Raw genomic sequence first — 24225 nt, 5'->3', positions numbered from 1 at the left:
TCCGCCAACCAATCATGTCACGTTTTGTTGTCATGTGATATTTCGCCCACTCTCCTTCATGAGCTGCTATGTCAAAGCTTGTGTTTAACCATTCGGACTGGCTCGTTAAACATTCCCTGTTGTCAAAAGTGTGACCAAAAATACGACAATAAGCAGGTATGTTCACAGGCATACTACATTTAAAATCACCATTTTGTTTGTTTTTCGTAGACGTTTGTCAAGCTTACGAGGTCTGTTTGAGTGTCAGCTCGACTGTCAGTTGGCCCTGAATGATGACAATAGGTTGCTAGTTTTGCTAACATGATGCTAACGTAAGCGTCCCAACGAACGATGATTTAGTCATGGATATTAAAAATGGATTACCAAGTGTATATATCTATAACTACCTTTTAGATTCTGATCAAAATGAATAAATGAGCTAAAGTTAATGCTGTAACCATTACCAAGTGGTGAGATATTGGAATAATAATAAGCAGGCATAAACAGGATTCCCCTCAGGCAATCAGTAACTACTTTGACAATGTGAAGAAAACAGTGGTGGCTTTGTTATTGTGGCTCAAGGGTGAGACTACAAGTCGATGTCGTTCATGTCAACTATGAGCATGTGAAGCACTTTGAGAATCTTTTGTGCTTAAGGGTTATAAAAATACATTTGACTTGACTGCAAAATGACTTGGTATGAACATTAGCAGTGCAGCTCAAAGGGATTCGGTGGATTTATTTACAGTTGATTCAGGCCTTTGCCACCATCTATAGCCAATTACAAACCAGTTACTTGCGAATGTTCACATTTTACATCCTGGCTCAAGCCAATAGTTGGTGTTCCAAATTCACTGGATAACTACAACCCCTCATCTTTCAAATTCTTGCTTCTTTGCAGCTTTTTTTGCGGCTGTTACCGCGACGACGGCATCCGGGAAACATGTCGATGTTCAGCACGGGCATCCTGGTGCTGACGTCGCCCCTCCACGCCCTGCGCATCGCCCCCGTGCTCCGCTCGGCCGCCCAGCTAGTGGAGCGCACCCTGTACGTCCACCTCCACCCGGGCCTCAACCTGGGCGGCGGGCAAGCGCGGCCCGTCTTCATCCCGCCGGCCGTCGACCTGTGCTCGCTCATCACGCGCCTGTACAGCAAAGCGGCCGACGTGTGCGCGCACCTCGACGTCCGCGTCCTGCTCACCCACATCCACCCCCCCGCCGGCATCGCCGGCCCCTTCCCTACGCCGCAGTTCCTGTCCCACTCCCCCGAAGTGCTCCTGACGGACTTCGCCTTGCAGGACCCGGCGCAGTCGCACCAGGTGATGCAGTGCCTGCAGGGCTACGCCGGACGCTGCTACGCGTGCCAGCCCGGCCTGCCGTCGGTTTTGCTGCGGCCGCAGCCGGCCACGCAGCATGAAGAGTCGGAGGCCGGGCTGAAGGAGCCCGAAGAGGAGGGGCAACTTTTGGAGACGTACCCCGACGTGGTGGTGGGCGGCACCTTTGACCGCCTCCACGGGGCCCACAAGACCTTGCTCAACGTGTCGTGCTTGCTCGCCACCAGACGATTCCTCATCGGCGTCTGCGACCAAGGAATGCTGAAAAGTAGGGCTACAACCAACCAATGTTTTCATCATTGATAAAAAAAATTTTAAAAAAAAAGTGTTTTTAATGTGTCCACAATTCAAAATTGGCATAATCGGAAAATGAAAAAAAATTAAATAAAAGATAAAAAAATAATTAATTTAATTTAAAAATAAAATATTTATTAATACTAATTTTGAGTTGTTTAAATTGATATATTTGCACCTTTTTTATTTTAAAATAACTAATTTATTAAATCTTGTTTAGTCCAAAAGGAACTTGCATAATTATAGTGTTTCAAAGAAATGTATTTGTCTTAATATTTTTTTACATGTTTAAACATTTTCTTGTTTTGCATCAAAAAACAAATGATTGTCCTAATCATGATTTAAAATTTTAACAAAGGAATCGTATTTTCTTCATAATCAAGCAGCCGTATCTTGACTTCTCAAGTTGAGTACTTGTACTGGAAACGGTCTGAAAAAAAAGTGGTACGGAACATCCCCTCGTCCCAACTGACATCGTCGTCGTCATTCACAGAAAAAGTCCTGAAAGAGCTCATCCAACCGTACGAGCTGCGCGTGGAAAAGCTCCAGGAGTTCCTGCGGGACGTCAAGCCCTCGCTGCAGGTGGAGATCGTGCCCTTGGGCGACCCGCTCGGGGTGTCGGTGGTCGACCCCCTGCTGCGCTGCATCGTGGTCAGCGAGGAGACCCGCAGGGGGGGCGAGGCCGTCAACAGGAAACGCATTGAGAATGTAAAGTTGACCCTTGCGTGCCGCCGGACAAAGTCTCATCGTTCTTTTACAGGCTTTTTGTTTCTGTGTTGGGGTTCTGAAATTAGGGCCTTCCCGCTTTGGTTCTTCACGAGATCCAGCTGCTCAAGGACGCGCATCACTCCGAAACGGAGGAGGAGAAGATAAGCTCGTCCAGTTTGCGCTCCCGCTTGCTGGGAACTCTTCTAATCCCACCCAAAGTAGGTCCATTCAGTTAGTTGTTTTTAAAGAAATTGAAAAACTATTTTCAGTCTTTTTTTTTTCTTTTTTTTAAAGAGTGATGATGACATGTTGACTTGGGAAGGGTGTCGAATGAATAATACTGAGCTCTCTCCCCAAAAAAAATTAAAAAAAATATTTTCAGTCCAGTTCAGTCGTAGCCATTCACTTTTCTGCCACAAACATTCTGGAAAGCCCCCCCCCCCCCCCCCCAAAAAAAAGTCCCTTCCATGTGCGCTCTTCTCGGGTTAGGACACGCCCCACCTCCCTCTCCAGCCGTACGTGATTGGCCTGACGGGCGGGAGCGGCAGCGGGAAGAGCTCGGTGGCCACGCGTTTGGAGGACCTGGGAGCCGTCCGCATCGACTGCGACAAGCTGGGCCATCAAGTCTACGAGCCGGGCGGCGCCGCCTACCAGCGCGTCGTGGAGGAATTCGGAGCAGGTACGCTCGTGCGCCGCCTCGCTGCAATGCAGTCAACCCTCACTTTATTTTTTTTTCAATCATGCTTAGATGTCCTGAATGAAGATAAAAGTATCAACAGACGTGCTTTAGGAAAGAAGGTGTTTGGAAAACAGGTAAGAAAACGGTGACGCGCACGTTTGGATTCCAGCTGATTTGTTGCCTTTTACAGGAAAGATTGAAAGCGCTAACGGACATCGTGTGGCCAGAAATTGCACTTCTAGTCAAGAATATCATCAGCCAAGCCAGGGAGCAAGGTACGAGCTTGAATTTGGGACAATCCCAGAGAAGACAACTTTCAACGTTTTTTTTGGGGCAGGTAAAGACGTTTGCGTGGTAGATGCAGCGGTTCTTTTGGAGGCCGGCTGGACGGACCTGGTCCACGAGGTGTGGGTGACCGTCATCCCCGAAGACGAGGTAAGCGACACGTCATGCAACACCGATTGATTGATTTCAAATGTGGAGGGAAATGGGGCATAGGAAGAAGTGGAATCAGCACGAGCTTTTAGGCGATGCTTTTGTACTTGAACTCGTTCACTTGCAGTCGTTTTCACTGAAGCAACCTCCTTCGCTCCCGGCTGTTTTACTGGATTTGGACTGATTTTGCAAGGCCCACAGAATATTGTGTTCTATTGCTATAAAACATGGAACCTACCAAAAGAAAGAGGAGTCTCTTCTTATATCAGGAAAAAAAAGTATATTTCTATCTGCATTAAAAAAAAAAAAAACGTAAAAAGTATAAAAACACGGTTGGGACCATGGCAATATTTAAAATAGAAAGTTTTTCTACGTTTTGTTGAGCAAATGAGTTAATATTCCTTTTTAGGTCTACAGTATGTCGAGTACATTTTACAAAAATATATCATCATGCTTTGAAATAATCGTTGCTGTCCTACAGAAGGTGATTGTAAATTGTCCCATCAATCCACCTATTATCTGAAGGGCTCATCCTAGGGATGGCAAACTGCCGTCCTGGAGGGCCGCAGTGCTGCAGGTTTGAGAGGTTTTCCCGACTCCAACTGCAGCTCATTCCAATGAACAGGATCCTTATCTGGCTTATGCAGAGCTTGCTGATGAGCTGATCATGAATCAGCGGTGTTGAAGAAAGGGAAATATCCTTATATAAAATAAAAACAATTCTTGTTAACTGGAAAAATAAACAAACTCTGAATATCGACCAATGGTCTAACCTCCTCATAAATCACATTTTAATGGAAAAAATATTTGCCTCAAATAAAAACCAAATATCAAAATTTATAGAAACATGGTCTACGTATATAGAATTTTTTAACCTAATTCCGGTTACTTAATTCTGTCTGTTAGCGAGAGCCACTACATCGTGATAACTTACATTGATGTTTCTGCATCTGGCAATTTATTATTATATTATATTATTAGTATGGGATTTTTTTTTAATGGGCTTTAGGTGAACTGATGAATACACACACGCTCGCACGCACGCACGCACACACACACGCACATACACATACTCACCCACATATAAAAAAAAAGGTGTATATATATATATATGTGTGTGTATATGTATAAAAAAAAGAAAAAAAAACAAAACATTAAATTTTTTTTAATTGATTTGTTGGATTTTTTTTTTTTATTAAAAAAAGGAGAGCAATGATGATGTCAAATCGAATGAACATTACTGAGCTCTCCTGTAAGAAAAAAAAAAAAAAAAAAAAGGAAATATCCAAGACCTGCAGGACATCCGTGGCTTATTGTTGTTGTTCACATTGGACTGAAATGTGTTTTATAAATGTTTGCCATTAAAAGACTTTTTTACGATGGTATTCTAAAACAAATGTGAATGACATGAATTTTTATGCCATTTACAACAACAAAAGTGAACGGTTTATCATCACTGGTGTTCACTGAAAAATATTGTAATGTAAAAAACTACATTGTGAGAAAATGTTTACAGAATGAGCCCAGATATAATCTTGACAAAGTCTTATCTGATCCCATGTAGCAAGCAGCCTTAACCAGCCAGTTGTCAGTACTACTGTGAAAATCAGAAGTCTGATCAGATTTGTTGTCAAAGTACAGATTGTAATCGAGGTGACTTGTTTTTTGGGTTGATCCAGGCGGTGTCCCGCATCACGGAGCGAGACGGCGTGGCGGCGGAGGACGCCCAGCGCCGCCTCCAAAGCCAGGGTTCCAACGCCCAGCGGCTGGAGCACGCCAACGTGGTGCTCAGCACGCTGTGGGAGCCCGACGTCACCCGCAAGCAGGTGAGCCAGCCCATGGGCCCCCCCCCAAACATTCACTCAACACCTCCTCGGGGCCAGTGCGGACTACTCCTCGTCCGCAAAGTATCTAAACGTTAAGCTTGACTTTTTGTAGGGCTGTAACCTCAAATCAAGTGCTTTTATGTTTTGGGTTTACAGTTTTTGCTATTGTTTTGTTTTGACTGTCTTTTTTTATTTTTAACTCATTCACTCCCAACCATTTTCACTGAAGCAACCCCCTTCGCTCCTGGCTGTTTCACTGGATTTTGACAGATTTTGCAAGACCCACAGAATATTGTGTTCTATGGCTACATTCCGTTTTGCAGTAATTAGCATTAGAAGTTTGATCGATGTTCACATTCCTGGATGATCTCTTTTACTCTGCTGCCACCTGCTGGCCGTTTTTGTAATAACTACAGTTGCTTTAAGCCACCTCTTCATGTCAGGAGCTGCATCAAAAGCCTTCTGCGTTCTTGCATTAAAATAAATGAATAACGCATAAATATGTCTTTGGGAGTGAAAGAAAGTATTAAAAAATGTATTTACACATTTTTGGATTTGAATGAGTTAATGTCAGATTTTTTTACATTATACACACACAACACTTTGCTGTGGTTATTTTTAAAGTGTTCTATAACTAAAATCTCCTTTTTCTGTTCCAAAAGGTTTTAAAAGCGTGGAATCTTCTACAGAAGAGGATGCAGCAGAGACGGGTAGAAAAGTAGAACAGGCCGAGCGTGAGGAGAACCAGAAATGGTACAATCACAACACGACAGTGCCTCGTTAGTAGCCCCTTTCACACGGAGACCAACTGAAATGTGTGCCTTTTACACGGAGCACGGCAAAGGCAGGATAGTCCCACGTTATCAAAACAGGGCAGGAGAAAAGTTGGCAGTTCGCACCCCTGATTTTTGTAGGCTCCATTCGTCCCAGTTGCTCTGGTAACTGCGGCTGGAAAATTGCCAGGTCAACTGTGTCAGTGCCTTTTATATAGTACAGTAACACAGGGTCAAAATAGTAGGAAATTGGCCATTGACATGACATCACTGATTATTATTATTTTTTTAGTTATGCATGGAAGTGTGCGGGGCTTGCTTTGGTACAATATAGACAGGTGGCGGCAAATCCAGGTCCAGAAAGTAAAAACCCTGCCAGTTTGGCTTTAGCCCCAGGCGCTAGCTAGCTAGCGAGCTCCCCGGGCGCTAGCTAGCTAGCGAGCTCCCCGGGCGCTAGCTAGCTAGCGAGCTCCCCGGGCGCTAGCTAGCTAGCGAGCTCCCCGGGCGCTAGCTAGCTAGCGAGCTCCCCGGGCGCTAGCTAGCTAGCGAGCTCCCCGGGCGCTAGCTAGCTAGCGAGCTCCCCGGGCGCTAGCTAGCTAGCGAGCTCCCCGGGCGCTAGCTAGCTAGCGAGCTCCCCGGGCGCTAGCTAGCAAGCTCCCCAGGTGCTCGGATACCTGCTAGAGAGCTAGCTAGCACAAGAGGCTAAAACTGTGGCAGGGCTTTTACTTTCTGGACCTGCATTCGCCACCTCTGAGTATAGAAAATATTTTTACAAGACTACATGGACTCAAGTAGTGGGAAACTTCAAGTGGGGCCTTCCTTTGTGGCGATGACAGCTTTTCAGGGTGTTTCAGCCGGAACTCATCCAATTGTGTGTTTATGGATCGTCTTTAGTCCTCATACCAATTCATTCTTTGGGTTCACAAGGGACATTTCTCTATCAAGTAATGCATTTATTCTTGTTAGTTATTTTTTTCTATGCTGTGGAGAATTCCCACAAATAAATTCATTGTCTGTATTTGCTGAAGACGTTTGAGAAATTAATTTAAAGCCCATCAGTCACAATAGTGACCAACGAAGAAAATAGCAAAAAGCCAATTTTGAATAGGAACTGACGTCAACTCACATGAATGTTCTTTTTCAAATGTAGCTTTTAATTACAAATGCTATTAAAAGATTCACATTGAACAACATGGACTATGCAAAAAAAACAAAAACAAAAGTTTTTCCTTGACTCGTGTTGAATAATGCAAACATCTGACCTGGTAACAGCACGCTTTCTTTCAAAAGGATGAATACTTAAGTGCATCTATCGGGAATTTGGCCTCCCCCCGTTTTCCCTTCACGTGTCTACTTTGAGTCGAGCGGAACACGAGGCCGCCCCCAGCTGGTTGATGGCCCGGCACACGTACACGCCGGCGTCTGACGCTTGCGAGTCAGACAGGATCAGCGAGCAGTTGCCGTCTTCGCCGCATTCCATCTTCACTCGGGACGACTCGGACAGCGGCTTGTCGTCATGGAGCCACTTGACCTCCGGATGAGGGTAACCTGGAGGTCAACATGGGGAATGCGCTCAAATACAGATTTAGGTATCATAGAGTTTTATTCCCATTCGAACCAAACGATGTGCTGATTAATGACATGATAGTTTTCTTCCAATCTATTTGCACTGTATCGTGATGAGATATACTTTTATCTTGATTAGGGCTATGCAATTAATTGAAATTCAATTACTACACTCCACAATTTAAAAAAATCTGCATAATCATTAAAAAAAGAAAAGATTATTAATACTAATTTTGAGTTGTTTAAATTTATATATTTGCACTTTTTTTTTTTTTTAAATAACAAATTTCCGAAGAGTTGTTTCATCCAAAAGGAACTTGAATAATAGAGCGTCAAATAATTTTATGTTGAAACATTTTCTTGTTTTGTACCCCAAAAAAGTAAAAGAAAAGTGATCGTGATAAACTGATTTGCTCCCAAAAATGTATAAAAACCTTTTACTTTAACTCATTTAGTGCCATTGACGACTATAAACGTCAAAAATCAATTTTAACTGAGCTGGCAAAAAATTAGTTAAATATTGACATTGTTTAAAAAAAGTATTTATAGGGTTTTTTTTATGCTAGAGCATTTGATCCAGCATCTGAACTGAAGAGAACGCTTAAAGCAATGGTAGTTATAAAAACGGCCAGCAGGTGGCAGCAGAGTATAAACTTCCCCCTACCGTTTTAAACAAATTTGTGATCAATAATGAAACTCAGCCATATTCTAATGCCAATTGCAAAACGGAAAAAGAAATATACTTTTTTTTTTCCCTGATGATCTTTCTTTTGTTAGGTTCCATGTTTTTATAGTAATAAAATAATATTCCGTAGGCCTTGCAAAATCCCGTAAAACAGCCGGGAGCAAAGGGGGTTGCTTCAGTGGAAATATTTGCGAGTGAATGAGTTAATATTTTCTTCATAATCAAGCAGCCCTGATATGGCCATATTGTGAGGTTTACTTTTTAATATGTCAACATCAGTTTGTGATTTCACCGTCATGAAATTTTCCTACACGAGATCCATTATCACCATATCGCGATACATCATTGAAACAAAATTCCTGCGTCTTTTTGGGGGTAAAAATTTACACCAAATATGTCACTATGGTGACTTTTTGGCTTTCAGCTCCCAACTGTCATGACGTGATTTTATTTAATTAAAAATGCTCACGCCAATCAAAATATTTCCTGCTCAACTGTATATTTAATTTTCTTGTTGTGGCGGTTTTGCCTGCCGGGTCAAATTTAATGAAGCGCCGGCGGTCATTCTAACCGTCCACTTGGCACGCCAGACGAGCGGTGGCTCCCGCGGGGAGGCTGGCGTCCCTCAGGAGCTCCCGGAAACTAGGCTCGCCGTGCAGCTGCTTATCCAGCGAGCGGATTGCCTCCTCTGCCTCTTGGCTCCAACTCGGCTCTGGATCAAGGGGAAAGCGGCCTTTAAGGACGGTGGGGGGGGGACTTGAAGCAACAATATGAAAGTGCCAGTCATATGTAGCTCCAGGACCTGGAACTTATATTGTCTTCAAAATTCTATACACCATGACAATGTGAGAAAAACTTTATGTATGCAAATTTATTTAGTTGTCAAATTCCTTATCAATAGTTGCTGCATTTTGGCACGAATTGCAGCCTCAAGTCTTTTTAAATAGGATACAAAATGCTTGGCACGAGCAGTTCGGCCCATTCCTCTTCGCACAGCTCAAATGTCAGCGCCGTGGCATCGGCGTGCGCGCGTCGGGCAGTCTTACCGTCTGAGGAGCTGCCAGGAGAGTCCGGCCTGTTGGAAAGGTTGGCCATGCGATTCAGGGCCAGAACAGCCTTGCCGGTTTTCTGAAAGTTTGAAAAGACACAGCAACGTGCTCTTCACACACACACTTAAGGTGATTTTGAATTCAGGGCAAGCAGGTGTACTCCAGCAGATGGCGCTGTTGTTAGCGGAACACATTTATGTGATCATTTTGATAAATTACCATATCCTTAAGTATCACAGGTGGTTTTCTTGTGAAAATTGATAAAATGGTGACTTACGGTGTTTGTTTTTTGTATTTTCATTCTCTCCATTACCTTCCACTTGCACCTGGCCAGGAAACGTCGCATCTTCTCCTTCCTGAGGGTCTTGGTGGGCCTGCGGCTGACAGCCGTGAAGGACGCCATCCAGGGGTGGACCAGGGCTTCGATGCATGACATCCTACTCCTGGGGAGGTGAAGGAAAAACACCCGACGTAGGTAAAAATCACAACTGGGCTGGTGGGAAAGTCATACAGCAAGTCAGGATTAAAGTTAGTAGTAGACTACTGTGGACAAACGTATTTAATGTACTTTGCCAAAAAAATAAATCTGATTTAGAGGGGAAAAAAAATGTTTACATTTCTAAAATAACAAAATTTTGTTTTAACTGCACGGACACCTTTTGTCTTTGTGCTTTCCTACCAACCTGCGGTCTTTCTTCAGAAGGCCGCTGATGAAGTCTTTGGCTTGGTCAGAAATGTCCTCGAAGCTCTCCGGGTCAAAGTTGTAGCGCGCGGCGGTCACGAGTGCGAAGGTCTCGGCGTCACTGCTTCCCTGGAAGGGGGACTCTCCGCTTAGCCTGGGGGAGGGGCCATGTAGATGCCAGCGATCAATTTTAAAAACAGGGATGTGATTTTTCCGCTAATTCGCGGAATTCCGCTTTTTTTATCTCCCCCCCCAAAAAAAAAAAATTCCGATTTTTTTTTTTTTCTTTTTTTTGTAGTTGATTGTGTATGCACATGACTCCGACAGATAACATCTTCTGCTATAACAAAGACATTTGTGGTATGCTCTAATATGAGTTACTTTTCATTTGGTCATGATACAATTATTTGTTCATGAAATTTGAACTCTTCAACATTATTTATGTGTTAACTTAGTAATCACATGAGTTAGATATGATGATATTCTCAGTGATAGTTTTTAAAAGCAAAGGCAGTCCAATGTTTTTGAATGTGACTGATTTTGAGTTGACTAAAACTGCCATTTTATATGGGATAGTTCAATATACATTGGAAATTTATGCTGTTGTTTTGTCTATTTCTTTGTCATGTGAGTGCATTGAAAGTACTTAAAAACACGGAAAACCCATGAGCTCCCAGACCCCCGGCTAAATTTTCAGATAATTTCACTTTGGTCAAATCACATCCCTGTAAAAAGGATATTGCTTTGGCACCATGGAACTGTGTTGTAGTGATGGGAGGCGCTTCATTATTCAGGCCATAGCTTTGTTCTTTAGAAAAAGTAGTCAATTGTATTTTTACGAGTTGGGAAGCGGCAACATACAAAATCTAATTTACAACGCGTTTATTTTTTATGGCTAATGTAGGACGCGTTTGTAAATGTTTTGAGGATCATAAATGAGTTTATATGTATGTTTAAACTATTAACTCTTTGACTGCCAAAAACGTTAAATAACGTTTAGTAAAATCCTATGGAGGAGTGCCAAAGACGTTAAAAGACGTTTGTTTCAAAACAGAGGTGAAACTAACCATTTTCTATTGTTGATTACTGAAAAACGGAATAAGGTAGAAACAAACTTTTTTTTCTGATGAAAGATGAGTCCAATCTTCCATTTGGTAGTATGTGTGTTTCCATAGTCCAAACACATAATTTTCTGTGGACCTTGAAAGATCAGTCAAAATGCTTAAATCGGCTGGCACCCACGGCATCCCTTTTCTGAAAACGTCTGGCAGTCAAAGAGTTAATAGTTGAAAGAAAAACATGGGGTGGTTTTGGGGGCTTGGTCGCTGAAGCAAGAACTTTAAGAAGGGGGCAACTATAAAGGTGAAGATCCAAATTTGGCCCACCGAGCCTTGGCGGAGGTCTGCTCCCCGACTAAACCATGTCCTTGGTGTAATACGGGTGTTAGCGGATTGTATTCTGCCATTTAAGCCAAGACGGCAATGCGTTGCCGTCGCCACTGTTATTTATAGAAGAAAAACTGGGGGATGAGAATTGAATTCCCTCTAGGATTTCAATGAGTATTCCCAGCTGGCTTGAAAGAAAAGAAAAAAAAAGTAGCTGCGTGTGATTTATTTACTTACAATATGAAGCAGATGACGCCGATGCTCCACATGTCCGTCTCCACGCCCACCGTCTCGTAGCCGATCACCTCGGGGGCCACAAACTCTGGCGTTCCGTGCATCACCAACAGGGGCGTACCCTCTTCTACAAGCAGACGGATAAATGCATTCAGCACATGGATGGACAGGTAGAAAACCGACAGAAATAGACAAGACGGACAGAAATAGACAAGACAGACATCAGATCTTCAAAACCGTCTGCTCACCCAGTTTACTAGCCAGGCCAAAGTCTATGATCTTGATGCGCGTTCCGGTGTGGTCGGTGCAGACGATGTTCTCGGGCTTGAGGTCCAAGTGGACGATGTTCTGCTTGTGGACGTAGAGCATGCCCTCCAGGATCTGCCGCATGTAGCCGGCGCTGGTGGGCTCCGTGTGCTCAAAGTTGTCGTCCACGATGCGCTCGAAAAGCTCCCCGCCCGCGATGCTACGACGGATGGGAAAAAAATATATATATATCCATTTGGAGTCCAAATTGAAGCCCAGGTGTGCTTATGTTGGCGCCGCTTGGTTACTTACTACTCCATGACCATCACGGTGTCGGTGGGGGCTTCGTAGGCTGCCAGGCATTGGACCAGTTTGGGGTGGTGGAGGCAGTTCATCAGCTCGATCTCCTGGCGGGCAGCCGAGCGTTCCTTGGAGCTCTTTGACCGGTAGAACTTGCCCGCGTACACCTCGCCCGACTCTTTGTGGGACAGACGGAACACCTCCCCAAACTTGCCACTGGACAAGAGCGAGTCGGCAGCATTTTAGAAACTAATCTAGTGCATCCGTTAGAACTGTCGTGGTTGCTTTTCTTGCAATATCCATCATAGGCTTCCTTAAACTGGAAATTAAACATTCCTTAACTCTTTGACTGCCAGACGTTTTCAGAAACGGGTTGTCCCCAGTGCCAGCCGATTTTAAGCATTTTGACTGATCTTTCAAGGTCCATATAAAATTATGTGTTTGGACTATGGAAACACACATACTACCAAATGAAAGATTGGACTCTCATCTTTCATCAGAAAATAAAGTTTGTTTCTACCTTATTCCGTTTTTCAGTAATCAACAATAGAAAATGGTTAGTTTCACCTCTGTTTTGGAAAAAAACGTCTTTTAACGTCTTTGGCACCCCTCCATAGGATTTTACTAAACGTTATTTAACGTTTTTGGCAGTCAAAGAGTTAATGTTACATGTGACCTCACTAGTCTAAACATGACATTCTGATTAATGTTACATCTGTGGAATCTGAAGCAAAATCCAGCCGATTTATCCATCTCAGGGGGCGGCCATTTTGCCACTTGCCGTCGACGGAAGATGACATCACAGTTGCTCAGGTAGCAACCAATCACAGCTCACCCTGTCATCTGAAGCAAGAGCTGTGATTGGTTGTTGCCTGAGACCTGAGCAACATTGACGTCATCTTCAGTCGACAGCAAGTGGCAAAATGGCCGCCCATTGAGATGGTCAAAATTTTGCTGCTTAACTCGTATTCCACCAACGCAATATTAACCAGAATGCCATATTTAGACTAGTGGGGCTGCATAGGACATATCGTCCGAGAAATTGGGGGTTGTCTTCCACTTTAAGTATACATTTGAGCTGATAAACTTACACTCCCAACTTTTCATGGACGTTGTAGTGGTCCTGAAGCTCCTGTTTGGTATCAATTACAACTTTCACAAAAGGTCCCACTTCATCCTTCTTTTCGTCTTCTAAAACAAACAAAGTGGTAGACAAGTATTGTAAGCGGCCATTTTGGAACCGGTCAGGAGAAACAAAAACGTCAAACTGGCAAAATAACTAACTGGCAGTGGCCATGGTAACAGCGTCCGACTCCTGACTGGGCTGGCTGACGCCCTCGGCGTTGTAGGCCCGTACTCGGAAGCGGTACTTCCCGTAGGGCTCCAGGCCCGAGCTGACCTGGGTGGAGGTGTTCTTACACCGTTCGGCTATTTCCGTCCACTCCCCAGATGCGTCGGCACCCAGCCGGCGGACCTCCACGATGTAACCCAACACGGCCGTGCCGCCATCAAAGCTGGGACCCGTCCAGGAGAGGACCAGGGACTCGGCCGACAGCTGGGAGATCACCGGGTGAGACGCGGGCGGGTCGGGCCGATCTTGTGGAAAGGGGCGGGAATATAAATATAAGCGCTTGAGTTTCACAAGCTTATTTCAAAGCTGGATACTCACGTATGACGCTGAGGGAGACGGTGTGTTCGGCGGAACCGCTTCGGTTCCGAGCGATGAGCGTGTAAGAGCCCGTGTCCTCCGGGTGGGCCGCCGAGATCACCAGGCTGCTGTGCGTGTCGTCGCCACTGACCGACATCCTCGGGTCTGGCAGAACCGCCTGCATAAAGGAATAATAAATAGTTACATAAAATGGTTACATTTAAATCATAAATAAATAAAATTAAATGGTTAAATAACTTTTTAAAATTCAAATTAAATGAATTTATTATTTATATAAAAACAGCATTCATAACGATTTGTATTTGTTTGACTTCCAGTATATTGATTTGTGCCGTATCACGATACCACTATGTATTGTGGATGGTTTCTAGCAATAATTATCGTAGTATCACAATACAGCTCAATAATGATGAATCATGCTTTCCTAATTATAAATAAATTATAAAAACAAGCTGCAATCATCAGTCTTGGTATCAATGATTTTCTGCCAGTATCGATTAGCTGTATCACGATAGCATCATGCTTTCTTCATTTTTTAACAACTAATCTGCAAATCATGGTATCGGTATCAATGATTTTCTGCCAGTGTAGTGATTAGTTGTATCGCGATATCACATATATACATATTTGTTTGACTTCCAGTATATTAATTTGTGCCGTATCACGATACCACTATGTATTGTGGATGGTTTCTAGCAATAATTATCGTAGTATCAGAATACAGCTCAATAATGATGAATCATGCTTTCCTAATTATAAATAAATTATAAAAAACAAGCTGCAATCATCAGTCTTGGTATCAATGATTTTCTGCCAGTATCGATTAGCTGTATCACGATAACATCATGCTTTCTTTATTTTTTAACAACTAATCTGCAAATCATGGTATCGGTATCAATGATTTTCTGCCAGTGTAGTGATTAGTTGTATCGCGATATCACATTTAATGATGCATCAAAAATGTGTTAAAACCCTTGAATCCAACTGTATTGTAGTATTTCACAATACCATCATATATTTTATATACTTGTCTTCCAATGCCTCGATTAACGTATCACAATATCAAACTATCATAATACAGCGTAGATTCTTTTTTTTCTTCCAATACATCCATTAGCACATATCGTAACAGCACGATTTCATTAATGGATTGTTTTCTTAGAAATAAATTCATCAGCGTCATACAGCAAGATTCTTATGCATCGTGATGTATCGTCACCCGCCTGATATCCATAATCCTAAAAAATAAAATTTAAAAAAAAGGTGTCAATTGGAACAATCCTGAGACCTTTCCTCTGTTGAAAATCCAGCAGCAGGCCACGGGGACGCAGGAAGTGCGGAAATGGCAGAGCAAGCGGGCCTGCTCGCCGACCCGAACCGCCACGTGCTCCGGCGGGTCGAGGAAGTCCACAGACGAACCTTGAAAAGAGACAAAGCAAAACAGCAAATCAAATCCAAGGCAAGATTTTTTTCCTTTTGTTTGATGGTTCAGCTGCTCACTGCCTGTGCACACTGACGAGGAAGGCGGGCTTACAGGGTTGGCCATGTGATTGGCAGATTCAAATAGGATGGGACCAATCATGAGCGAGCAAGCATGATTGGTTTTAGTGGCTCACCTGGCACTAACAGCCAGTAAACGCTCACAGGTGAATCTCGTTCCCACATCACCCTGATTTGTCCTCTGTGGCTTTCCGCCAACGCAAGCGTTAGCACGGTATCGCGATATCACAACGTCATCATGTTTTCCCAAAATAGATTTCCTTCAACACATCATTAAGCGGCGCATCGTGCTGAAGTGCAAACCAGTCGGTCAGTTCACGTACCGGCTTCCGCTTCGGTCCTGCATCCGCCATCTTTTCCGGAAGCTGGCGTGTTTTCTGCCGTCACCTCCATCGCGTCGGGACTGCAGCTCGGCTTTTGCTCTTGTTTGAGTGCAGACAGCAGCAATCTCAAAAGCAATACGTTGACCTTGATTATGTTTTTTTTTTTCCTCTTAAAAATGGTACCTTTAAAGTGTATGTCCACACTGCGGGACTGACTTCCAGAAGAATTGTCGCAGATCAACGTTGTGGCGTCTCTGGCGACGCCATTTATGACATTTGATTGATTTTGAAGAGGATGAACTTTCTCACCTAAAAAAAAAAAAAAAAAAGGGGAAAAAATCACGTAACTGGTTACAAAGCCACGATGCTTTGATTGAGGTGTCAATTGGAAACGCTAGCCGAGGCTTGGAACATGAATTTGAATTTAAAAGCCAAATCCTTTTATTAAGCCCAGATACGAAACCCTAATTCATACTTTGATTTTGAAATTCTGATTTCAAACCCGAAACCAGAATTCAAAACCCCAACCCTTCTCGAAGCCCTAATTTGAAATCCAAAGGCCGGGTTGCATATCTTGTCACAGCGTTTTCTCACTCATATTCTTCATTCCCGCTAACTTCACACGGCGTCGCGTTGCCAGGGAAGCCGCAGGCGGGTTTCGACTTCTTCCTGCGAAAGCGAAATGTGGCGCTGCTGATCATTTTCAGCGTGTATCACGTACAATAAATCACTTCTATTTCTACTGTATTGTTGGGTACGGTTTTGTTTTCTAGGCGAATAGCCGAGACACGTTTTTTTTTTTTTAAAGAAATACACACATTGCTCAAGTATCTCGCGCTCTACATCTTAAATGCGTACGATTTTGATTATTTCTTACAAGAATCAAAAATCTGTTGGGGTAAGGTGTTTACGTCTTCAAAATGGATGACCGAAACATCTGGGCCACGTTAGTATTTACCTTCATATTACTATCTCGTTGTTGCTCTTTAGAGTACAGTATATGACGGAGAGAAAATGAAACATCAATTGCCGGTAAGGTGTTCATTTTTTACAGTGGACGACCAACACATCTGGTGATTAATTGGGGCATGGCATCTAGTTTGGGGAAATTTTATCTTAGCATGAGAGCAAAGTATTGACATCTCTTTATCGTATGTGTTTTTCAGCATGTATCACAAAACTAAAAAAAAACATTAGTGGCGCGGCATTTATTTCTCTCGGTGGACAACCAACACATCTGGTGATGAACTGGGACATGACATCTGTTTTGGAAAATATGCTAGTAGCATTAAATCAAGTAAAGTAGCTGTATCTCTACGATGCATATACAGTCGGGCCAAATGAAACAGCAATTAGCGGTATGGCTTTTACTTCTCACAGTCGACGACCAACATGTCCGGTGATTAACGGAGGCATGGGGTCTATTTTCGGAAATATGGTAGTAGCGCCAGTGCAAAGTAACTCTACCTCATTGTTGCGTATGTTTTTCAGCACGTACCACTTAGACCAAACGAAACGTCAATCGGCGGTAAGGCGTTTATTTCTTCAAGTGGACGGCAAGCGTCTCTGCCCGGCGCGTTTCAAGTGGCAGCGTGCAAACCTCCGAAAGTCATTATGTCGCCCCCGATGGCGCTCTGCAATGTCCTCATGCAAAAGGCTGCGAGTTAAAAAAAGGTCAAGCGTGAAGCGCCTGCAGCCCTCGCAAAAGGGGGTGTTAAACGCTTATGAATAGACGGCAGCAAAGTTTAACGGCAGATGCGCTCGGGTTACAAAATGACAAGCGCGCTAAACGGAGTGAGGTTTTACCTGTTGGACGTGAGAATCCCGCCGTGTTTGTCATCCCCGTCCCGTGGGCGAGCGGGTCCGCTTTGCCGCGTGCGCTTCCCCGGAGCAGCAGGCGCACTGTGGACACATAAGTCTTTGGCTCGCCACCATCCTCGTCCATCCTTGCGTTTTAAAATAGCAGCTGACTTTCACTTTGAGTGATTCATCCCACGGGCCTCCTCCTGTGCAAAAAAAAAAAAATGCCTCTTATGTCAGGAGGAGATTGTTTGCCGTGACCCCGAGGGACCCCCCCGCCGCCGCCGCTCCCCGAGGGATGCAGGAAACACCTTGTTTTGCCGCCCCGGTTTCTCGAAAACATACAGTCACATGTGATGGTAAACAAAAAAACACGTCAGAAGGAAATGTGTGGGAGAGACCAAAGAAAGCAAAAAAAGGAGTCGATGAGCAACCAGAGTAGCCTCAAAAATCAGGAAAAGCAAGTAGGGCGACAACGTCTCGTAAATGAGACGTCTTCTCCACCATTCATATGCCCGAGCGACTCTATTGAGGGTGTGGCCCGCAGAGCGACGCTCTTGTCGCTTTTTGTTTATTGACTGCCGTCAACTTGACAAAAGTTTCCGGTGTTAAGCTGATGACTTACTTAGATAACAACGTTCCGGCTTTCTCAAGTATCTCTTCGTTGATAATTGTCAGCATCTCATATTCAATAAAAATGAAATTGGCTAAGGTTTTTTTTTTTTTGGGAGAGATGACTCTATTTGAAGAAATACGGTAGTAAATAATCGATCTCTTTGTTTACCTTTCAGTCAACATTTAGAAATTCTGTCAATTCGAGGTGAGGCATTTATTTTTTATTTTTTGTTGGCTGATGTCTATGTATCTCTCTGTTTTCATTTGTTTTCAGTCATCTTATCAAATGTGGAATAACTGTCTGTTTGGGGCAAGGCATTTATTCCTTTAGGTGGACAACATGTGAGGAAATGACGAAGTGGCTCATATGTAAATGTTTCTCTTTGTCGCCATCTTTTTCGGTCTGCATTTAACATGGAGAACGGATGTCTGTTAGACTGAGCGGTCTATTGGTGTAAGGCATTGATTATTTGAAAGTGGACACGTTCCTAATCAATGCGAAATGATAACAATTGGAGGGGTTGAGCTGTCTTTTTTTTTGCCTTTGTTTTTCGGAATATTCAATCTGATGCATATTTGTTTCTTTTCCTTTTCTTCAAATAATAATGAACTGTGGCTGAGAGAATGGACTAACTGAGCTAACTATTGGGGAAAGATGTTATTTATTTAAATAGGACAACACGCCAGTGATTAATTGGGATACGATAGCTATTTGAGGGCTCGAGCTGTTTTTGTTACTTCTTTTTTTTTCAGCGTATGTCCCTAAGATCTATGATTTGGGATATTTAGTGTGTTTGTGCTTGTTTCAAAACGCAAGATATGAGGAATGAGCACAGATTTCTACAGCTCACAAGGGAAATTTGGAAATGAATGACAATGAGTGTACCGAATAGATATTGAAATTTAGCATTACTGGTGCATTTGTGCCCATTTTCTTTGTGTAACATAAGACAATCCCATTCTGGAGACACGTTAGCCTGTTGGAGAATGTCAGCATTCTGGTTTCACTACGTGTAAATTTGAACCACATGGGTGGGGCGCCGGGGTCATGTTATTTACTATCAGCGGGTCCCCTGGTACTGAAAGCATGCAAAACGCACCATCCACTTACGCAATAATGCCCTATGATCTCCAGAGAGTCGTTTTGAGATCAATGTGGACCTCGTGGTGGGCTTGAAATCCTCAAACAGCAGCTTTGAAAAGAACCAGAAGCTCTCTTTTTGGCCTAATATGGACGTCTTCCTAATAACATGAACTTTCCTCTTCATGTTTTTGAGCTCATTTCCAGGCTATCGCCGTTATCGTTCCATTGAATTCCGAGGAATTCCAAACAGGAAAAAGCAAAAGTGAGGCACAAACGAGGCCCTGGCTGGCGTTGGTTCTTCCCGTTCCCGGGAAGAACATGAAAGGCGCCGTGTTTGTGGTTTCACATCCTGTTCCCACAAGAATGCCAAATGTGGCCACTCGTCGAGACTTTGCAAACGATTAGCGGCAGTTAAAGGATGGAACGAGGCCCTCCTGTGGCTATACTAAGTCGAAAAAGTCATAGACTGCAGAGCATAAAAATGCGACAAAGTTGTCGTGTCACAAAAATAACTCACAATTTTAAGCTATTCTGTCACATTTATGATTAATGTATGGCAGAGGGAAACACACTTTTGACATTTTAGATGCAACAGGTGGCATCCACGATAATAAAACCTTATCATGGCTCCAGGTGGTGGAGACTAGAATTAATTAGATTTTTTGAAGGACCAGGACACAACCTTTTTCAACACTTATTTGCTGCCAGTTACTTACGACCTTTACATATATTTTCTTAAATATTATTTAAAGGTCGTGTCAGGACATCACATGGGGGTTGATTACCTCAGGATATCGTTGTGTGGTTAGCCTAACATGGCTGTCTCGGGATGAGAAATCTCCATTTTGGGCTCTCTGTGGGAAGTTTGTATATTGGTTTTCTCCAGAAATTCCCAAAACATGCAAATTGTGTTTAATTAAATTATAGGAATTTGCGTATTGTTGTGCTTTCCTTAACCCGTCACTTTAGTTAAAAAGGTTCTTCATTGTCTATAGATGCCCCAAGATGGTGGCAAAGCACTATTTATGTCTACACAAAATTACTCTATTCAATTCAACATACTTCCTTCCTTGACACCAAGATGCCGCCAGATGGCCAGCACAAAAACACAGAATGTGTTTTTTGTTTTTTAGCAAATAACATAGGGTAGGTTTTTTAGAAATGTTTACATGTGAATGTGGGTACTAATTGTTAAGTTTTAGAGGTGGTTTTATTCACAGTGCTCGATTATATGGTCAATAATTATATCCTAAGTTGTGTTTGTCTTTTTAGATGTTGTACTTCTTGCAGAAGTTTTCTTTTATTTCATTTATTTATTTATTGTTTTAATTTTAAATCATTACCTAACCGCCCATTCCCGTCTTTTACTTTATGGACTACATTTCCCAACTAAACACTGGACCGGAAGTGCCTGAATACCGTAAATTGCTCGGAATTGACATAAATCGGCACGTAAAGTAACCGTGAGCGCTGACATGGGCGACTCCGTAAATCGGATGGGATAAGCAAAACAAACAACAAAAAAAGCACGTTTGTCAACAAGTTTGACGTTAAAAGTAAAGGTTTTATTGCGATGTTAGCTATTACTTGCGTTTAAAGTAGACCCGTATTGTTAACGACAATTGTTTAGTAAAAAGTACGTCGCTCAACACTACTACTAATACCATCATTAATTCAAGTTATTGGAAACTTACTCATTTTTTCTTCGCCCATTTCTAAGCAGAATGTCTGAGACCTTAATTGAGAGAATAAAGCAGTTAGAGGGGGAACTGGAGAAGCTCAAGTCCCAACTGAATGGAAACCACGTGGATAGCAGCCCATCTCCCAATAACGAGAAGACAAATGTTAAAAAGGGAAAGAAAGCAGGCAAGGAGCGCCCGTTTGACTTCTCCGCACACCCTCGCCGCCACGTTGCCCTGCGTCTGGCCTACCTGGGATGGTCCTACCAGGGCTTCGCCGTCCAGGAGAACACAGACAACACTGTGGAGGCCAGGCTCTTCGAAGCCCTCCTGAAGACGCGCCTCATCCAGGACCGCCAGAGTTCCAACTATCACCGATGCGGACGCACAGACAAAGGAGTCAGCGCCTTCTCCCAGGTGAGTTCACCACTTTTCAGAGTTGTGGGGTTTTTCACATCCACGTTGTCCTCTTCTCACCCCTGGACAGGTGATAACAATCGATCTACGCTCCACACAGTATTCCGGATTGGGCGTGTTGTTTCCTGAAAAGGGCAAAAAAGACACCAACGCCGCCGACGAACTTCCCTACGTGAAGATGCTGAACAGAGTCCTCCCTCAGGACATTCGGATTTTAGACTGGGCCCCCGCCGCTGAGGGCTTCAGCGCGCGCTTCGATTGCCAGTCCCGCACATACCGCTACTACTTTCCGCGAGGATCCTTGGATGTGGCAGCGATGGCGGAAGCGGCGAAAAGGTGGGAGGAAAACATCCTCAAGCCGACTGAACTGCGTGGAAAAGATGGACTTTTTATTTACTACCCATAATGTATCTTGGTTGATCGAGCTACAGGCAGAGAACATTTAAATGCTCTTCCGTTAGATGGTACAACAATTAATCTTTCTGTCCTCACCATCAGGTACGAAGGCACCCATGACTTTCGTAACCTGTGCAAGATGGACGTGGGCAACGGCGTCCTGCGGTTTGAGAGGACCATCTTGTCGGCAACCGTCAAGCCAACGGACCACCAACGTGCGGACAGCACGGACCCACATGACTTTTTCGTGTTTGAGGTTAAAGGACTCGCCTTTCTCTACCATCAGGTATCCAAACTTGAGAGAGAAAAAAAACGGTTGACTATAACAAACTTTCCTTATACAGTTATCTTTATAACTCTTTGACTGCCAAAAACTTTAAATAACGTTTAGTAAAATCCTATGGAGTGCCAAAGAAGTTAAAATACGTTTTTTCAAAACAGAGGTGAAACTAACCATTTTCTATTGTTGATTACTGAAAAACGGAATAAGGTGGAAACAAACTTTTTTTTCTGTTGAAAGATGAGAGTCCAATCTTTCATTTGGTAGTATGTGTGTTTCCATAGTCCAAACACATAATTTTCTGTGGGCCTTGAAATATCAGTCAAAAATGCTTAAATCGGCTGGCACCCACGGCATCCCTTTTCTGAAAACGTCTGGCAGTCAAAGAGTTAAGCGTGTACGACTGATAGGATTGTTAACTAGTGAGTTGAAGCATTTTGTCTAAGGTCCTTGTTGCGATGCTGCAGGTTCGCTGCATGATGGCCGTGCTGCTTCTGATTGGACAGAAGCTGGAAGCGCCAGAAATTATCCACAGCCTCCTCGATGTCCACAACAACCCCAGGAAGCCGCAATACAGGTGACTTCACCACATTTTGTTACCGTGCCAGCTATTTCACAATCTATCTAGATTTATCCATACACCGTTTTGATCTCCTATTTGAGAAAATTCATGACTTTTTTTTTTATTTTTATTTTTTGAAATCCTCTCATCCAGCATGGCGGTGTACTACCCGCTGGTCCTGTACGACTGCCACTTTGACGGCCTGAGTTGGGAGCGGGAGGCCGAGGAGCTGAGTCTCGCCCTGTCTTCTCTGCAGCAACACTGGACGCAGAGCGCAGTCGAGGCTCACGTCCTGCGCGACATGATTCGAGGCTTAGAGGACACGGGTCTGAAGTCGTACCATTAACATTTTAATTTAAAAAAAAAAGATTAATATGAATGGATGCAAGTAACTGTACGTATGGTTAAAGCTGCTCCTCCAACCCCTTCATTCACAGGCGGGGTATCGCCCGGTTTATGCTTACTGGTGGAAGGCAGCCGCCAGAGGAAGTACCGACCCTTGCTGGAGCGTCCGCTCTGCGAGAGCCTGGAGTCGCGCATCGAGCATTTTGTCAAGAGAGGTCGCCTGGAGCGGGAGGAAGGCGACGGCGGAGAGACCGTTCACAAAGGGAAGCGGTCCAAATATTCCCAAAATTCACCTGTTGCCTCTGAGGTGTCCAACACGAGTACCAAATAAAAATGTTTTTAAGAAGTTTAATTTTTTCAAGTAAAAAGTGTGTGTTTCTGTGAAATAAACACTTTTGAATCAATTCAGTTTGTAGCTCATCTGTAAGCACTTGCACTTTGGCACCAGAAAGTCATGGCAAATTTAAAATTGCTACTCATTGTTAGGGAGGTACTCTTCTAGTAACTCTACACAAATACACATTGTGAGTTACTATTCCAATTGAGGGTAATGAGTACAAAAAACAATGTTGTGGACGCTAATGTAAGCGGAACCAATGTCAAAACGAGAAGTGTTTTCTGGTGTTACATCGCCATTCGAAATAGTTGTTCGCGTTAATGTAAATATTTTCTTTTTACCACGGATTTTATTCTAATACTTATTCGAAGTTTTTTACATTGCATTACAAAATGTGTTTATGTACAGTAAACCCGCGTTCTCGTGAGTTTGCGGAACGTTGTAGTTGATACGCCGGAGCTATTTTGGAGGACACTTTGATCTCCAATATCCGGTTGTTAGCATGTAGTTGACCTCAAGAGGTTTAACGTTGACATTTTGACAAATAACATCAATCAATTCCGATTGTGGTCGAATGTGAAGTTGCCGAGACGTGCTAAAGAGGACAATGGCTTCTTTCGTTGGTCCATTTGCGGCCGTTTTGACGCTGTCGTTGACATTTAGCGTGTTAGCGTTAGCTTGAAGTCCGGATATCCAAGTGTCTATTCGTCTTCGCTTTAGGAGCGCCGGACAACTACGACGTAAGAAAACCATTAAAAATCACTTTTTGGTTGTTAATTAAATCAGTTTCTACCTCATTATAAATAAGATAAACAAGCAGGGTGTGTGTTTGTCTCAAAATCGAGTCAAGCTACAAAGAGAAAGTAAGAGCTGGTAAAATGGTACGACTATGCAAGAAGTGGTAGCATTTGTTGAAAATGTTTTAATAAAAACATAGCAAAAAAATAATAATCTCATGATGCCAGAAAATGTTGCTAACTTCAGCTCAGCGCGCATCTGTTGCATGTTGGTCCATCTATGTCAGCGACATATAGTGGCAGGCAA

General features: G+C 43.3%; 4 protein-coding genes across 8 annotated transcripts; 2 read left to right on the top strand and 2 right to left on the bottom strand.

Annotated features, from left to right (window-relative positions):
* Positions 1–41: 41 nt before the first annotated feature.
* On the top strand, positions 42–6452 carry coasy (CoA synthase). The gene is made up of 10 exons (XM_077550389.1): positions 42–156; positions 881–1580; positions 2100–2314; positions 2401–2532; positions 2804–2993; positions 3063–3127; positions 3184–3268; positions 3331–3428; positions 5108–5254; positions 5917–6452. The coding sequence occupies exons 2-10, from the start codon at positions 923–925 to the stop codon at positions 5974–5976; spliced, it is 1650 nt and encodes a 549-aa protein (XP_077406515.1). The 5' UTR covers positions 42–156; positions 881–922; the 3' UTR covers positions 5977–6452.
* A 708-nt stretch (positions 6453–7160) lies between these two features.
* LOC144038167 (myosin light chain kinase, smooth muscle-like) lies at positions 7161–15404 on the bottom strand. Its single transcript, XM_077550388.1, has 12 exons — positions 15132–15404; positions 13844–14000; positions 13459–13770; positions 13266–13365; positions 12187–12390; positions 11877–12094; positions 11632–11755; positions 10011–10163; positions 9641–9770; positions 9325–9406; positions 8850–8990; positions 7161–7575 (listed from the first exon to the last, which is right to left on the bottom strand). Exons 1-12 carry the CDS (start codon positions 15387–15389, stop codon positions 7370–7372), a joined length of 2085 nt encoding a protein of 694 aa, XP_077406514.1. The 5' UTR covers positions 15390–15404; the 3' UTR covers positions 7161–7369.
* On the top strand, positions 15135–23248 carry pus3 (pseudouridylate synthase 3). Of its 5 annotated transcripts, none has more exons than XM_077550394.1 (7): positions 15135–15302; positions 20889–21261; positions 21332–21597; positions 21760–21943; positions 22405–22514; positions 22653–22825; positions 22937–23248. In XM_077550394.1, exons 2-7 carry the CDS (start codon positions 20890–20892, stop codon positions 23173–23175), a joined length of 1344 nt encoding a protein of 447 aa, XP_077406520.1. In that variant the 5' UTR covers positions 15135–15302; position 20889; the 3' UTR covers positions 23176–23248. The 5 variants fall into 5 exon arrangements, with proteins under 5 accessions (XP_077406520.1, XP_077406521.1, XP_077406519.1 ...); XM_077550393.1 differs by lacking the exon at positions 15135–15302 and adding an exon at positions 18361–20801 and having other exon boundaries at positions 20886–21261; XM_077550392.1 differs by lacking the exon at positions 15135–15302 and adding an exon at positions 18362–20801.
* Positions 15521–18050, bottom strand: LOC144038170 (uncharacterized). Its single transcript, XM_077550396.1, has 3 exons — positions 17473–18050; positions 15850–15975; positions 15521–15765 (listed from the first exon to the last, which is right to left on the bottom strand). The coding sequence occupies exons 1-3, from the start codon at positions 17609–17611 to the stop codon at positions 15659–15661; spliced, it is 372 nt and encodes a 123-aa protein (XP_077406522.1). The 5' UTR covers positions 17612–18050; the 3' UTR covers positions 15521–15658.
* Positions 23249–24225: the final 977 nt, after the last annotated feature.

Source organism: Vanacampus margaritifer, chromosome 18 (genome assembly GCF_051991255.1).
Source record: "Vanacampus margaritifer isolate UIUO_Vmar chromosome 18, RoL_Vmar_1.0, whole genome shotgun sequence".
NCBI classification, from domain to species: Eukaryota; Metazoa; Chordata; class Actinopteri; order Syngnathiformes; family Syngnathidae; genus Vanacampus; species Vanacampus margaritifer.
Note: the sequence above shows the minus strand (reverse complement) of the source record. Positions and strands in the feature narration are given on the sequence as shown.